General features: G+C 35.4%; 1 protein-coding gene across 4 annotated transcripts in view; it reads left to right on the top strand.

The window, feature by feature from the left end:
- RSRC1 (arginine and serine rich coiled-coil 1) overlaps positions 1-16,975 on the top strand; it is a 466,849-nt gene that overhangs the window by 433,346 nt on the left and 16,528 nt on the right. For 2 of the 4 annotated variants that reach the window (XM_089910045.1, XM_089910044.1), the window contains 3 exons: positions 5,149-5,255; positions 11,440-11,592; positions 12,238-16,415. In XM_089910045.1, coding sequence (XP_089766171.1) covers positions 5,149-5,255; positions 11,440-11,592; positions 12,238-12,330 — 353 coding nt within the window. In that variant the 3' untranslated portion in view covers positions 12,331-16,415. Of the gene's footprint in view, positions 1-5,148; positions 5,256-11,439; positions 11,593-12,237; positions 16,416-16,975 lie in introns of those variants that run through there. The other 2 variants (XR_016392917.1, XM_089910043.1) reach the window with 2 other exon arrangements.

Here is a 16,975-nt window from a genome sequence, read left to right as displayed (position 1 = left end):
ATTGGTACAGAATTTTTAAATGACAAATTGGCATGTTAAACTTAAGAGCCTGAATGTAAAACAGTTTACTATAGGGTCTTCCCTGGTGGTCCAGTGGTGGTTAAGACTCTGCGCTCCCAATGCAGAGGGCCTGGGTTCAATCCCTGGTCAGGGAACTAGATCCCGCATGACGCAACTAAGAGCCTGCCTGCCACAACTAAAAGATCCCGCATGCCACAATGAAGATCCTGAACACGGCAATGAAGATCCTGCGTGCCACAACGAAGACCAGGCGCAGCCAAACAAACAAATAATAAATAAATATTTTTAAAAATAAAACAATTTGCTATATATTATTGATGTGTTTTATTCTGCTTCCCAAAATGACAGGGTTATACTTAAGACATAGATTTGTGGACATTGATCTTAGAATTTTGAGTATGAAGCAGTTTAAAACATTTTTTATGCCTGTTTTCAGACAGCATGGAGCTGAGCTATTTATAAGGCTAAAAATGAAATCTCCCATGCATCTTTCAAATTTTAATTTATAATCTACAAGCAATAAATGCTGGAGAGGGTGTGGAGAAAAGGGAACCCTCTTGCACTGTTGGTGGGAATGTAAATTGATACAGCCACTCTGGAGAACAGTATGGAGGATCCTTAAAAAAGTAAAAATAGAACTACCATATGACCCAGCAATCCCACTACTGGGCATATACCCTGAGAAAACCATAATTCAAAAACAGTCATGTACCACAATGTTCACTGCAGCACTATTTACAATAGCCAGGACATGGAAGCAACCTAAGTGTCCATTGACAAATGAATGGATAAAGATGTGGCACATATATTCAATGAAATATTACTCAGCCATGAAAAGAAATGAAATTGAGTTATTTGTAGTGAGGTGGATGGACCTAGAGTCTGTCATACAGAGTGAAGTAAGTCAGAAAGAGAAAAACAAATGCCGCATGCTAACATATATATATGGAATCTAAAAAAAAGAAAAATGGTTCTGATGAACCTAGGGGCAGGACAGGAATAAAGACACAGACATAGAGAATGGACTTGAGGACACGGGGAGGGGGAAGGGTAAGCTGGGACGAAGTGAAAGAGTAGCATTGACATATATACACTACCAAATGTAAAATAGTTAGCTAGTGGGAAGCAGCCACATAGCACAGGGAGATCAGTTCGGTGCTTTGTGACCACCTAGAGGGGTGGGATAGGTAGGGTGAGAGGGAGACGCAAGAGGGAGGGTATATGGGGATATATGTATACATATAGCTGATTCACTTTGTTATACAGCAGAAATTAACACAGCATTGTAAAGCAATTATACTCCAATAAAGATGTTAAAGAAATTTAATTTGCATATCACTCTCTTACTCTTTAATTTAAATATCACATTCTTTAATTTAAATATCACCAGTAAAATGGTTCCCACATTGAAAGGTAAAAGCTATGTTGGTTTATTTTCATATTGTAAGTCAAGCAGACAGGCTTTCCCCTATCTGCCCTGTCACTTTGTTAGTCCTGAAGTGATCTTTAAAGAAACACAAAGATAATGTTCTGTTTTTCCTCTAATCTTTCTCCTTCCTTCCTTTGCAGTTTCTCCAGTGCTATTTTGTTAAATATACTGGCCCTTTGGCCAGCTTCTGTGATAACACTTTCATTTGTATTAGGAGCTGGTTGTATGCCCATATTTAAAGCTACAAACACTGCAAGCTTTAGACATCAAGTACTGTTTGTGAGCTCACCTCTGACATTTAATACTAATGATGTGCTTTGTAAATCCAAATGAGGGAATATGTTAGAGAAAAAATCCGAGGGGTCAAACAGTTGATACATATGAGACATCATCCTGAAGTCAGAAATATTGTTTTTGGTTGGGAACTAATGATTGTGAAATAATTGTGAAACTAACACCTACACAAACAAATGTGTTTTCATGTTGACCAGTTAAAGTTGAATCACTTGGAATGGTATCCATTATGATTTTTCTCTGCTATATTAATGCCATTATACATGTAACTAGTAAAAATATTATCCTCTGGTACGGCACATGTTAATAAGTTAGCTGGGCAAAGGGTCTTCTCTCATTTCACATGCTCAGTTAGTACATTGCATAATTAAAAGGAGCTTTTATTCTAAAGCATGTGGAACTATTTGCTCTTCCATGACACTCTGACAGTGTTTGCTTTTTATATAGGAAAATATATTCTTCCAAAGATGTGAGTGTTGGCTGTGACAGCTCTTACTTCCAAACATTCCATGCAAGATTTCTCACCTGAGAAAAGACTGGTTACAGCTGTCAGGGACACATCTCAGAAGCACTGTCTTTCTCTTAAATAAACTGGAACTTGCATAAGACTGTATGCTTATAATTTGTGATTGGCCAGAAATTGAAGCAGAGATTTTTCATAAAATGTTAATTTTTATTGAATGTGTTAGACCAGATTTCATACTGTCTATATCATTTAACCTTTTCAACTTAGTATGTAAAAATTACTTTGATGCAAATAACTCTACCTTGCTAAACCAGTTATTACAGTTTTTTTTTAAATAAATTCAGTTACTATTCATACAGGCTAAAACCCCGGCATTTTTAGATGCCTTAGCTGAGCATTCAGTGGCTCCTAATTCAGGTGTGTGTTTGTTTCAGCTTAGACCAAGAGTTTAAACAGTAAGGTTGTGAACCATAATGTTGCATTTTTCTTGCCCAGCTAGCATGTGAAAAAAAATACAAAAGTATGAAATGATACATGCCTGTGGCTATTTATTAAAGCACTAACTGTAAAAACAAAGGACTTGAAACAACTCAAATGACCATCAACAGGGCATTGGTAGGAAAAAACTATCATAAAACCATAAAATAGGTTACTGTATAGCTGTAGCGTAAAATGAGGAAGTCTCTATACTGGAAAACATAGTGTTAAAAGTGAGAGAAGTAATATACATAGGAACGTATAGTATGATAATTTTGTGTAAGAAAGAAGAGAATATGTGTACTTATATTTTCAGAAATAAGTAATGGAAGGATAAAAATCAAAACCTAATAAAAAATGGTTACCTATGGATTGGGGGAATGGGATAGGAAAGGAAACCTAGACTTCTCTGAATGATGTTGTTTTAATTTTGACTTTGAAAGCATGTAAGTGTTTTATGCAATTAAAAAACAAATATTAATTATGAAAACAGTAGAGCAAAACAAGTATTAAAAAAAAAAACTGAAACAAATGAACCTAACTATATATCAAGTTGGTAGCATAATCACATGGAGAATCATTTCAAGTGACTTTAGAGTATAGTGTTTTGACAATTCATCAGTGGAATAAATCCTAAGATCAAAAAGAGCCATAAAGTAATTTTAAACTATTAATTCATCTTGTTAATAGTAATATTTGTCTTATTATTTTGAAACTAATATATATTCAACTCACATATTAGGAAAAACAACTAAGTACTTTTGATCACATCATTAAGGCCTAATATTCTTAGAATAAGAGAAAAGATATACAAATATAACTCACATTCGATTTTCTTTTCTAAATGTATGTATTTCCTACCCCACCCACTGAAAAAGCTGAGAAGCGGTGACAATCCAGTAACAACAAACACCCCTACTGCTCAGGTTACTGTCTTTAAGTATCATTCCCTACTAAAAGGAATCCAGGCCCTTTGGAGAAATGGCTGATTTCAAGTCTGAGACAGGAACTGTACAGGATGAACCTGGGACATCTTATCACACTTTAACAAAAGAGATCATATCAAAAGGATGCAGGGACCAACATGAAGAGGCTCCCACTACCCAAAGGTAGAATCAAAATATGAAAATGACTACGACGGACTGAAGTACATTACATATATAAATATTCATGAGCTCATAATGGTCATCTTTGGACCAAAATTGATAAATTAAGGGAAAAAATTAAATATTTATTCTGCCTTTTCCTCTAGACTATATTTCACAGTTACAAAGTAGTCGATGAAGGAAGTTCTTCGAATCACAGCTAATAAATGCAGGACAAATAATAGAATTAGAAAAAAATGACCATTTTGCAATGTCTAATAAAATAATGGAGCTAAGCAACAAACATTGTCTGCTAAAACCATGAAGTGAAAGGTTGGTGGAGAACTAGGGTCACGCTGACATCACCTTGGACACACTGATCAATCTTAACATCATTAGAAGTGGGAGAAGCACATCCTGATATGATGTAATAGGAATTACATAGCACCACCTGTGATGTATTCTTTACCAAAAGAAATTGAACCTGAATCTTATCCCTGTCTAGATCTAACTGCTGGTTTACCCAAAATATGAAGGACAGAAGAACATGTTAAATAACACCATGAGAATAAAATCAGCAAAATCCAGAATGTAGAAAATTGTAAAGGCTAAATGATCCATTTTCTTCAATAAATAAATGACAATGAAAGGAAGGGATGGTGGACCATATGTGATTAAAAGGAATTTAAGATACTTGTCGACTAAGTGTAATGTGTGGACCTTGTTTGGATCCTCTTTCAGACAAACCAACTGTAAAAAAAGCACTTGGACAATCAGTGAAAATTAAACATGGATTATATAAGATGATATTAAGGAATTATTACTGATAACGTTGGGTTTAAAGATGGTATTGTAGTTATGTCGCTAGTTTGTTTTGTTTTTTTAAGCCCTTATCTGAGATGCCTAAAAAAATATTTAGGGGTAACATGGCATTATGTCTGGGATTTACTTTTAAATACTCCAGGTCCACCCCCCAAAATTGAAGTGGGCATGGATAGATTAAATAAGAATAGCAGATGGATTCATTGTGCTCTTATTCCTTTTTCCTTTTATGTATTTCCATAGTAAAATTGGAAAAAAAATGTAAAGTCCTCCTTCCAGATTAGCACAGATTAGCTTGGATCATTTTAGCAGTACCTTCTCAGCAATGTTTTAGGTTTTAGGTGAGAGTCTTAGTGGATAGGAATGTTATCTTTGTGGGTCTCCAGGGGGGGCAAAAAGTTTCTATTATAACTTAACCATAATGTCTTTTTTTTTTCCATCCAGTTAAATTTCATAAGTCATAAAATTACTTCATAGAAAGAACATTGCTTAGGTATAGTGTTGATAACAAGCTGACAAACCAGAATACACTGACATAATACCCTCTTTTTTAGACCAAGCCACCCTGGTAGAACAAGTAAAAAGAGTCAAAGAAATTGAAGCCATTGAAAGTGATTCTTTTGTTCAGCAAACATTCAGATCAAGTAAAGAAGTCAAAAAGGTAAGTTTTCATCCAGGCATTATGAATAAGCCTTTAGATTCCAACTAAAGGGATGCTTTATTAATGGATTTTACTTAAATGTAAGTGCTTCTTCTTCTAATAGATGAAGTAGGGTGAGAGTGTATCAGCATGTTATTGAGAGAGAGAATGAATCAGTGAGAATCAGTTCAAGTTTAACTTGTTAAAAAAAAACTGTGAAAATGTATCTGATGCCATTTTTATTTTAAAATTCACCAAGAAGGCAAAGTATAAGATGTCAACATACAGTTCTATAACAGTAATACACATTTCATGAACGTACACAGTTTTCTTTTCAAATGTATACATCTACTTTTTGAATTGACATTGCTAGAGAAAAGTTAGAAAAGAACTTTAACGATAAAATGATTACCCAAATAGTAACATATATTTACACTCTTTGCCCATATGGGTATCACTTATTCAACTCTAATAAAAGGAGCTTTGATTGGCATTTTATTTCTGTTGACTATTTCATGTATTCTTTCAATCATTGTCAGGGCTGCTTTTTGGAATTTGTGTTCCTTTAGTTGGAAAAAGCTGTCTACTGTGAAATACATGTATTCTTCAATATTGTACATCTAATGAAGACATGGTATAGCTATCACTTATTCAAAAATACTCTATATCTGTAGATATATTAATGATTGTATAGTATTCTACTGATGAATGTATCATAATTTTTTTTCTCTGATAGATATTTTAGTAGTTGTAAGTTTGGAGGTGTTGCATACACGTTTGTGAATATCCATTATTATCACCTTAGATAAAATTTTCAAAATGGAGTTGTTAAAGGTTAATATTGTTTATTTTCATACCTGTTCCCAAAGTCATTCACCCAAAATATTGTATCGATTCAAATTCCACCTCGAAATGCAGGGAGATGTCTGTCTCTCACACCCTGGTTAACACCAAGTCTTATCAGACTTTTTCATGTTTACTGACCTGATAGGTAAAAATTGACCTTTTGTTGTTCCATTAGCATTTCTTTTGTTATTAGTGAGATGGACACCTTTTCAATTACCATATGTATTTTAAAATAATTCATTATGGGGACATGAATTGAGCATGTGCAGGATGCCAGGATGCACTAGACAGCCTTGGTTAATCCATGGTCCTTGCCCTGTTATTTTGCTGATTTCATTTGAATATTTTGTAGTTTGCCACCACAACTCCTGAAAAAAAGGAGCTGTGAAATGGACATTCACAAATATAGTTGCCCATTTTATTAAATATCTTACTTGTACTTATTAAGAAGTCCTAAAAGAATTGTAATTTGTTTTGAAGTTTACTTGCATAGTATTTGTTTTCTGGAGTTCACCTTGACTTCCCAGTTCTCACTGCACACACTTAAGATAACCTAGCATTTTCTTTCTGTGGAAATATTTATTCCTCTATGTTAATACACTAGGTTTTCTTCTAAACAACTTTTTCCCATTTGGTATTAATTATTAATATAGTAAATTTATTTTTAATTCCATTCCTCTCCTCCAAGATACTAAGAGTTCTTCCAGTAACTAGTAAAATTGGCAGTGAGTAAGGAAATTGATCTAAAGCCTGCTTAATATAGCGGAAAGAGCATGGGCTTTGGACTCAAGGAGATCTGAGTTTGAATCTTAACTTTCACACTTCCTAACACGATTGATGATCTCGAGAAAACCTCTCAACCTCTTTCCAAGCCTCAGTTTCCAAAATCATAAAATAGAGCTAATAATTCCTACTTTTTAGAGTAACCGAGGGTTAAATATAATGATTATCAAATATGTAGCATGGTTCTTGATCCATAAAATGTTTGTTTTAAAATTATATGCTCTAGCATCTAAATTATTTGATATCTAAGTATATTCTATAAACTAAGTATGGTGCTTGAAAACTTCTACTACTATAGGCATTCAGACTGTCTGAAGTATAAACCTTACCCCATTTACATTTCTCTAATATGCCCCTTACTTTCCCTGAGTCTCCATGCTCACCAGTAAGACAGACCCCTTGCTGAGAAACACAGAAATTCTTTAGATATCTGGTTGCACCTTAAAAGATTTTTTAAATGTAATAATATCCATATATTTGAATTCCAAGGTTAGTCATTTTTTTACCTTGTTTATATTCTCTAGAAAAGTTTTAAAATATTATTTCTTATAGTTATTAATCTTAAGATAACTGATTAAATCCAAGAGAAAAACTCTTCTTCCCATATCTACAACAAAACCCTATATATAGTTAAATGGGCTTCCCTTGGGAGCAGTTTAAAGGAATTTCACCTACATCTCTCATCAAAGGGACCACCATTATTAATTATTTTAATAATTAGTTTTTGTTTGCTTTAGTTTTTAGTGCTGAGCTGGAATTTACTCAGCTTCAATGTAGCTTTTCTTGTACTTCCAACTTAGATGCCACCATTAAGGATTGAGAGGTCTAGGATGGAACAGGAGGCTCTTCATTTTGTAAGCAACCTTCATAAATCTGTGTGAGGGAAACCCACCTTCTGTTTCAGCTATCTTTCAAAAAGAGGTTCCCCTTAACAGTAATTCATAGAAAGAAATAAAATCAATCAAAATCAAGGAAAGCCTAGAACTAGCTCGTTCTTGGTTGGATAAGTATGACAGAGGAGCAGAAGCAGCCTAGAAATGTTAATCCAGCACTGTGAATTGAGCCCCTTAGAAATACATTTAGTTAAAATATTTTACCAACATTTTTGTTTCTTTCCTCTAAAATTCAAACCAAATTGCAATAAATCTTGCATTTAGCAATTAGGAAGCAGTGGTCAAAAGCATGAGATGTAGACTCAGATCTGGAACCACACTTTGATTCTGCCGTTTACTGGTCATATGTCCTTAAACTACATAATAATCTCATTAAACCTTGGCTCTCGTCCCTTAAAATGGGGATAATACCCGTAGCAGAGGTTTTTATAAGGATGAGCAAGATACTTTACATAAAACAGTTAACCAAGTGCCTGGCATATAGTAAGTGCTTAAGAAATGAAAGCTGTCACTACTCCTCCTCTTCCTGCTGCTGCTACCAAGGGCTGTATTTGTCTGTGGCTTCCTTCAGAGGGATTGTAGATACAAGGATTCCTGTTTTGGTTGGGCCAGAGACTGTTTTATGTAATTTTTTATGGTCTATAGATCCTAAAATGCTCCTTATTTGAGGCTTGGTGACCAAGCAAATTAAAAATTACTTTACACAGTAACTTTCTGGTTTCATGTATAGACATAAGCTTTGAACCAGTTTGTTTCAACACAGCCATTTGGAAATGTTAAAGCAGTAAGCAAATGATGTAAAACAGTGTTGTATCATAGCCCCACTTTTGTATATATTTAATGTAAAATAACTAAAATAATGATGACTACCATTAATACTAGACATTTAACATTTATAATTTAACTAATATCCTAATAACCCTTAATTATAGCTGAGATTCAGCAAATTTCATAACCCATGGTCAAACTGCTAATAAATGATAGAAAGCAGCAGCCAAACCAAATTTGTCCAACTCCAGAACTAATCAATCTCTCATAATTGTGAACTCAATACATATTCCCTGTTGAAATATAAAGAATATGCTAAAAGGCCACAGAAGATGGCATTTACCTTGGTGAATGTACAGTAGTATAAGATATTAGCCATCCAACACTAGACTTATATTAGTCATTGCGTTTCAAAACGATCAGAAGAGCAGTGATGGGCCAACAAAGAATAAATTCGCACTGGACTGTAATATAAAACAGAGGGCCAATTTATTAGTTTAGAAAGTGGTATCCCTTTCCAGTTTCTAAAATGTCTGTGTCTACAGTATAAGGTAAGGATTCAGGATGCCCAAGAAGATGAATTATTTATCAGGAGATGACTTAGCAAAAGAGGTAAATTATCTAGAGGACCATTTCATCCAGGTCATGGGCAGATGTGATGGGCTATTCCTGATGCATAGCAAAGACTGACTCTCTTGAGGACTAAATTATGAACCAAGTTTCAACATCCTTCTCTCCTGGACAGTGCTACATGCATTGGTATAAAGTTTGTAATATCTCTGAAAAAGGCTTTTCTGTAACTAGTGACCCCTTCTGTTGGTAGATTCTTTAGCTGTGTTAATTCCACTAATTTAGCTAGGGAACTATTACCAGAAAAGTGGCTATTACCAATGACATGCTAGACAGTTTGTCTCCTGCAACACATATTGATTTAACTAGTTTAACTTTGTGCAATCGTATTTTTCTGGTGTGAGTAGAAAGATGATCTGATAGTTCCTGCTGTATCATCAACTTAAGGAACCAATCTTGTTTTCAGACTGCTCTCCCAAATAAGCTTATTACCACTTATTCAATCCAAAAATTGTTGTATTTGGCAGATATCCGCCTATGTTCAAAAAGAGGGTAAATAACTCTAAGCAGCATGGTCATTTGTTCTTTCATACTTTTAAGTACGTGTTAAAACAAGTTTTTCCAAACTGAACCACCAGGTGGCAGTGCTACTCAAAGCCAGATGTTTGATAGTGGCCATGCTAAGGGTTTTTTAATAGTCAAATTTTCTCTAACAGCTTTCCTCACTTAAATAAAGAAGCAATTGATGGTTTTCCTCACACGTTTTTTAAATTACCCATTATTAAATAGTAACTTCTACACTCTGATCCTAACCCCTGAGAACTTTACCTCTTGTGCATATAAGCACTTTTCAAAAAAAACTTTAATGTACTGTGTAGGTAAAAACAAAATGAGATTACTTGGTTTCTGTAATAGAATGTTATCTCTGCCACCTGCACATGTGCAATCCACATGTTTGGCAACTAGAATAACAGCACTTCACAATTTTTCGAGGTAGTTCCATATGGACAGCCAGTCTCCTAGCTGAACCCTATCAAAGCATGGCCTAGATATGCAGAATAGCATGCTCTTACATTCCCTGCATGGCAAGATAGAGTACCAAAAAATTATGTCCTGGACCTCACTGGGCTAACATACTTCCCACTTTCCCCTGTGCAGAATATTGGGCTTTACTGTTACGTGTCTTCAGTTTTATAAGGGGTCAGTGTAATATCACTTAGGGCTATGAGTCTTCTATGACCACTATGTTGGAGACATAGAAAAGTTTGGGATCTGGGGAAAAAAATATTGGCTCCAAAATATAAGAAGAAAACTGCCAAATCAAATTTACCAAATATTTCTTTAAACAGCTCTAGGTAACTTGTTACAATTTGTGATTATGTATATATTTTGGTATTTGTTAGAGATCTGTCATCCCATTAGCAAAATGTAATCTCCAGTTTGGACAGGGAACATATCTTCTTTTTTTTTTTAATTAATTAATTTTATTTTTAGTTGCATTGGGTCTTCGTTGCACACAGGCTTTCTCTAGTTGCGGCGAGCAAGGGCTACTCTTCGTTGCGGTGTGCAGGCTTCTCACTGTGGTGGCTTCTCTCGTTGCAGAGCATGGGCTCTAGGTACGTGGGCTTCAGTAGTTGTGGCACGCGGGTTCAGTAGTTGTGGCTCGCGGGCTTCAGAGCGCAGGCTCAGTATTTGTGGCCCACAGGCTTAGTTGCTCCGTGGCATGTGGGATCTTCCCCGACCAGGGCTCAAACCCGTGTCCTGGACAAGGAACATATCTTCTTATTCTCCCTCATGTACCCAGTGCTTAGCAATTAGTAGTGCTTAGTAAATACTGGTTAAATAGATGGATCTCCAACTCTGAGATAAATTACTCTAATAAAGGATCAACTAATTCATGCATATTTCATTTTCTAGATGTTTTCCCCAGTGACCTCTGTTTTGCACTTCATTCAGAGAAGTGGATGTTCAGAAGTAAAAAAGTCAAAAGAAAATGGAAATTGAAAAACTATATGTGTAGAACCAATAGGGGTAGAAAAAAAGGCTAAGTAGGAATGTAGATATGTGAAATGTATGTACTTTTGCAATAGTATAGACTCATAAGTACCAACTTCTTAAGAAAAATATGCTGATTGTAAGAAATAACATTTTCACAGTGTTTTTGTATTTGTTTGCTTACTTTAGGAATAGTTGTTTCTTATTCAATAACCTAGGGCCATTTTGTGGTTAGTATCATCTCAAAGGAGGCCAATTGAGCAGTTATTATTCAAAATCAGAAATATTATTAAAGCAACATTTTAATTGTATATTGTTATCCAATTAATAGCATGTGTTTCATGTTTCAGTCAGTGGAACCTAGTGAAGTGAAGCATGCAGCTGCAACATCAGGACCAGCATCAGTAGTGACTGACCCACCGAGTAATGAAAAAGAAATAGACCCTAGCAGCATCCCCACTGCTATCAAGTACCAAGATGACAATTCTCTGGCCCATCCAAACGTAAGATCCTTAAACCTTAAGAATGTCAGTTTAAGTCTAGTTGACTGAAGTTAATTCAAACTGTTGTCCTTTTGGGCTGGTGACAAGAAGACCATTGGAGGAAATGGATCCATATGTTCCTATTTGCTAAAAATAGGCAGCTCACCCCCAGCCTTTAGAGCTGTTACATGTATTTCAAGCTGGTTTGGACCAACTCATGTTACCTGACTTCTAGGAGATTCTTTCTATGGGAAAGAAAAATGGGCAAAAAGAAGTTTTGTTTTATTTTTATTCTGGCACTAAAAGATCTAATTCTGGCTCTGCTCCAGTTGGCTCATGGACTGTGAGCATGTCATTAACACCACGTCGTGCTGTCTTCTGTGAATTAGTGTCATACCACTGTGTCTTCAGAAAGATTGTAGGAAATAAACTTTACAAAATGAAATGTAAAATTGCTAACCAATGATTTTGATGTTAGTCCTTTTACTCTAAAACTTTCTGAGCATTATTCCAAATAGATGATCTTCAGTTAAGAGGTCATCAAGATTTAAATAGTATCCAAATCTTGTGCTGAAGGATGTATTCTATACAAGTGATTTATAAGGCCAAATCTAAGTTATTGGCAGACAATAACATTTTTTCTTCTTTTTTCTTTTTTTATTTCAGTTATTTATTGAGAAAGCTGATGCTGAAGAAAAGTGGTTCAAGAGATTAATTGCTCTCCGACAGGAAAGGCTAATGGGCAGTCCTGTGGCCTAAAGTTATGTTCATCTGGTTGAATTAACAGTAACATTGGAAATTTAGGTTTTTAAATCCCAGTATTAACTCTTAAAAATAATGTAGCTTATTATATAAAAAGGTAACCTCATTTCATTCTTTTCTCATGTAGGCTTGAATATTTGTTGAGTTGAACTTAATCAAACATTGTGAATATTAAAACTAGTGTAAAGTTTAAGAATGCATGAAAATGTCATACTGATAATAAAGCTAATCCTGAACATATTGGTATTAAGGCAAGTGGTACACAGTAGTGTTTCTGAGTACAATTTGAAAAATATCAAGTTGCCATTTAAAGACACAATTTTGACTAGTCATGCATATAAAAGAGTCGAAGTATATGCTATAAATATGAGATTTTATCTTCCACGTATTATAAAACCATATTTGAATCTTTTATTTCACCTTATTGAAAAATTTTAGGCACAACAAAAAGCACTGTAAACAACCTAAGCAGCATGAACCATGTTACTCTTAGAGGAGTAATACATTTAGTAAAAAAAACTACTTGAAAATTAAATAAACTGATGGTTTATTTGCTTAGAGATCAGCTTTTGCTAGGTGATCCTCTGAAACATGTTAGCAGGTCCCAGCTCATTGTTTTAAAAATTACATGTTCATGCTAGACCTAAGCAGTTGGCCAAATACTCATGATGGGGAACTGTTTCTGAGAAAACTGGTAAGAGCTCTCACTTCAGTGTTACTTAACCCTGCAGAGGAAGCCAGCTAATTGTAGTTTTGGTAAGGCTATCTGTCATCGTAGAATACCTTTCTCTGGTAGCTGAATGAAAATCAACTATGCATTCCATACTGAACAGGCCAGAGATAAGGACTTTTAGTCCTGCCTTACAAACTGCCTTCAACAGCTGACATGAGTTATTTCCCTTTTCTATTTTGTTCTGCTCGAATTTGTATCTATGAAGACTGTAGCCCAGAACACAAGATAAGCATGAAAAGTTCTTGGGCTAAGATTACCAATATATAGGACATTTTGATGCCATCTTTTTATATTTCTGAAACTACTAAAGTTGTAATCCCTGTTAAAAATGAAAAATATAAAGAACGTAAAATCAGTTGCAAAAGGGATGAAAAATAGACTGATGACCAAATACTTGTTTTTATACAAACATGTTTTCATATTCTAAATATATGCTAGTGGGTTTCTTTTCCTTAGCTATAAGTGGAAGTGCCCAGTATGAACTCAGGTGTGTGTGGTTTTTAACATACACAAATTTTTAGTGATTTTTAAAAGGGATTACTGGTACTGAATAATTTTATATTTCCTTTATTACATAACTTATAAATAGTAAAAGGACTATCACCCTTTGGGGAATTATATTTTAGTGGTCTAGGCAAGAATATGGGTTGTCATTTGGGCCACTAGTGATTCTCCAGAGAAGCTAGACTAGGCATTTTTTCTCAGTATGCTTGATGTTCCTCATTTATAACATAGTGAAAATATTATGATCCACTTTAATTATATTTCACACCAGAGTTCCTCTTTGGCAAGTAGCCCAAATACAGATGCTTGAACTGCAATAGATTTATATTTTAAAGCTAAATTTCTCATAGAGATAGAGAATCAAGTTGTTTTTTTAATCAACTAAACTTTAGTCCCTGCTAAACTCAATGACTATTCCCCTTCTTCCTGATTTCCAATGTGATTCATTTTAATATATTACTTAACTTTGTTTACCTGCATCCTGTTGAAGACTACAATATTGCCACATAAGCCAAATCAAATTTAATGAGAAAGACTTCATAGACCACTATCAAACATATCACCAAACTCAAGGTAGGCGATCCATGAGGGCCTTCTTTAATATCCTAATATAATGACTCTATAAAACAGAACAGTCCCTTTCATGTCAGTTGACTAGTGGCAACAGTTTGGACTTACATGAGACCTCAGAGTGTTTTTTGAAACATTGACTTCACACAAAATGATGAGTACTAATAATACAAGTTTTCATTTCTGAACAAGTGCATTTTCAGGGAAAATGGAATAAGAACTTTTTTTTTCTGGCACTCCCTAATTACGAGGAGGCAGATACCTAGGAATATGAGCACAGAACACTCTGAGTCTTTCACCTACTTCACTTCAGCATCTCAGCAGGTTAAATGAGGATACTATTTTGATTTTTCAGTATTTTTGATTTTCAGGCATTTTTCATGCCTATTTTGATTTTTCAGTAAAATAACACAAAAGAAAGCCCGTGGTAGAAAAAGTGTACTGTTTATGCCAAGGGAACATTTTGGCATGGTAGCCCATCTTAACGGAAATATGGAACAAATAGTTGCACGGGTAATTATTTGAAAAACTACACTCCAACTTCAGTGTACTCCTTATGTATGTGTTTGAACTGCCATGGCCAATAGACCCCAGCTTTGTCCCCAGATTTCTCTGATGTCGCTCCCTGCCAAGACCACAAGAAACCCTGATTGCTCTTCAGTGAGTGACCTACTATCTGCTTACTGGGGGATCTCAGGGCTTCTTCCATCAGATTTACCCACTTACTCATTAACGTCTTTTTGACTACCTAGTTTGTGCTAGGCAGAGTAAGGGCAGTTGGGTATACATGGGTGAATCCAGTGGGGATCCTGCCCTCAAGAGGCTTAGTTATGAAGCCCAGACATGTATATGACATAAGACATATAATACTTAGTGGCAGAGGAGAGGACATGGTTGCAAAAAAGAGAGAGATTACTGCAAGCTAGAAAATTAAGGAAGCCTTTGGAGCCACAGGAACTCACAGCTATCCACTTCCACCTTCCTGGTAGCTGCTGTAGGGGTCTGGGAACTGTTGCACTTCCAACCCAAGGAAGAGTCCCTCTTGTGAAAGACCCAAGTGGCCCTGCCCTCTCGATCCTATTAAAATCCAAGCAAAATTTTAGGTTCCTGGTCGCCCTCTGGCTTTCTCTGATCATTTCTTCCTTTTGGTGGAGAATCAGCTGAATAAGCTGATTTGGCCACTATCACCAGTCTTGTATCACCACCACTTGTCAGCCAAGATGACTTGAGTGAGACATGTAATGGTAGCTGAAGGAGACTTCCAGTACTTCTAAGAAAGAATTACATCTGCCAGTAAGGCCTTGCACAGCAGTGGGGACAACGGCGTGTTCCCTAATCCTCTGTTTTTCCATTGTGTGCTATTACAGAAAGCATTGTTTTGGAATGAAAAGATATAGTTCATTTCCTTGTGGTTAGGTCTGTCTCCAAATTTTCCTTTGATTTGGGTATCAAGTGAAAATCTTGGTATCAAGTGAGTAACTAAGGTAGTAACAAAAGCTAGAAATGAAACAAGACACGGGACATTTTTGGTCACTAAACTATGGATGAATTGATCTGGAATTCTTACACCCATATTACTCCTTCCTTCCCCCCCCTTTTCCTACCCCCAAATTCCTCATGAGTATGACGGAAGAGGTCTTGAACCAGCTCCTGGCCATTACTCAGTGGATACAGTGCTTGAATTATTCAGAAAATGTTTAAATGCCATCCTTTAAATGTAAGCCCTGCTTATTACTCTTTGGAACTCCTTTATGGAATAATGGAAAAGCGAGTCATCTTGATAAGAAAATATCTGAGTCTTTACAGAAGAACAAGGATAAAAACGGAGGTAAGAAAGAACTCTTTGTGACTTCTCTAATCATCTTCACCTTTTTTCATAGAGATGGATGTTGATCAGTATATTCTATTTGGTGGGTTCTTTCCCAAATCAAAGAAAATGCTCTGTCGTCATGTATTTCCAAGTCATTTTTGCTATTATTGTATCCCCAGAATCTAGCCCATGCCTGACACAAGAAGTCTCTCAATAAATATTTGTCAATGAAGGAAAAATGAATTTGCTCATCTTAAATGGGCAGTCTGTTTAGCAGTATGGCTATTTAAAATACTCAAGCTATTTGGAGCCAGTGCAAAAACAAATAGGTGTCTAGGTATGTACCCAAAAGAATTGAAAGCATGGTCTTAAAGAAGTATTTGTACACCCATGTTCATAGGAGCATTATTCATAATAGCCAAAACAGGGAAGCAACTCAAGTGTCCATGGATGGATGAAGTAAAATGCAATGTGTGTGTGTATATATATATATATATGTGTATATATATATATATATATATATACACACATATATATATATACACACACAATGGAATATTACTCCGCCTTAAAGAGGAAGGAACATGTATGAACCTTGAGGACATTATGCAAAGTGAAATAATCCAGTCACAAAAAGACAGATGCTATATGATTTACGTAGAAGAGGTACTTAGAGTAATTAAAATCATAAAGGGGAAAAGTATAAAGGTGGTTGCCAGGGCCTGGGGTGAGGAGAAATGGGTTTATTGTTTAATGGGAATAGAGTTTCAGTTTTATAAGATGAAAAGAGTTATGGGGATGGATGGTGGTGATGGTTGTACAACGGCATGACTATGTTTAATACCATTGAACTGTACACCTAAAAATGGTTGAGGTGGTAACTGTGTATATTTTACCACAATTTAAAAATCTATTTAAAAAATACTAAATAAAAAAATAGATGAGTTTTGTGACCAGATTAGTTTGGTTTCTGTGATTTGTGTCTCCACATGTCTCTGAGCTGACAAAGGCCTTTGGAATTCCTG

The sequence above is a fragment of the Delphinapterus leucas genome, chromosome 4 (assembly GCF_059928025.1).
Source record: "Delphinapterus leucas isolate spDelLeu-1000000601 "Yukka" chromosome 4, BTC_Dleu_Yukka2, whole genome shotgun sequence".
In the NCBI taxonomy this organism is placed as follows: Eukaryota; Metazoa; Chordata; class Mammalia; order Artiodactyla; family Monodontidae; genus Delphinapterus; species Delphinapterus leucas.
This window is presented reverse-complemented; position numbering and strand designations above follow the sequence as displayed.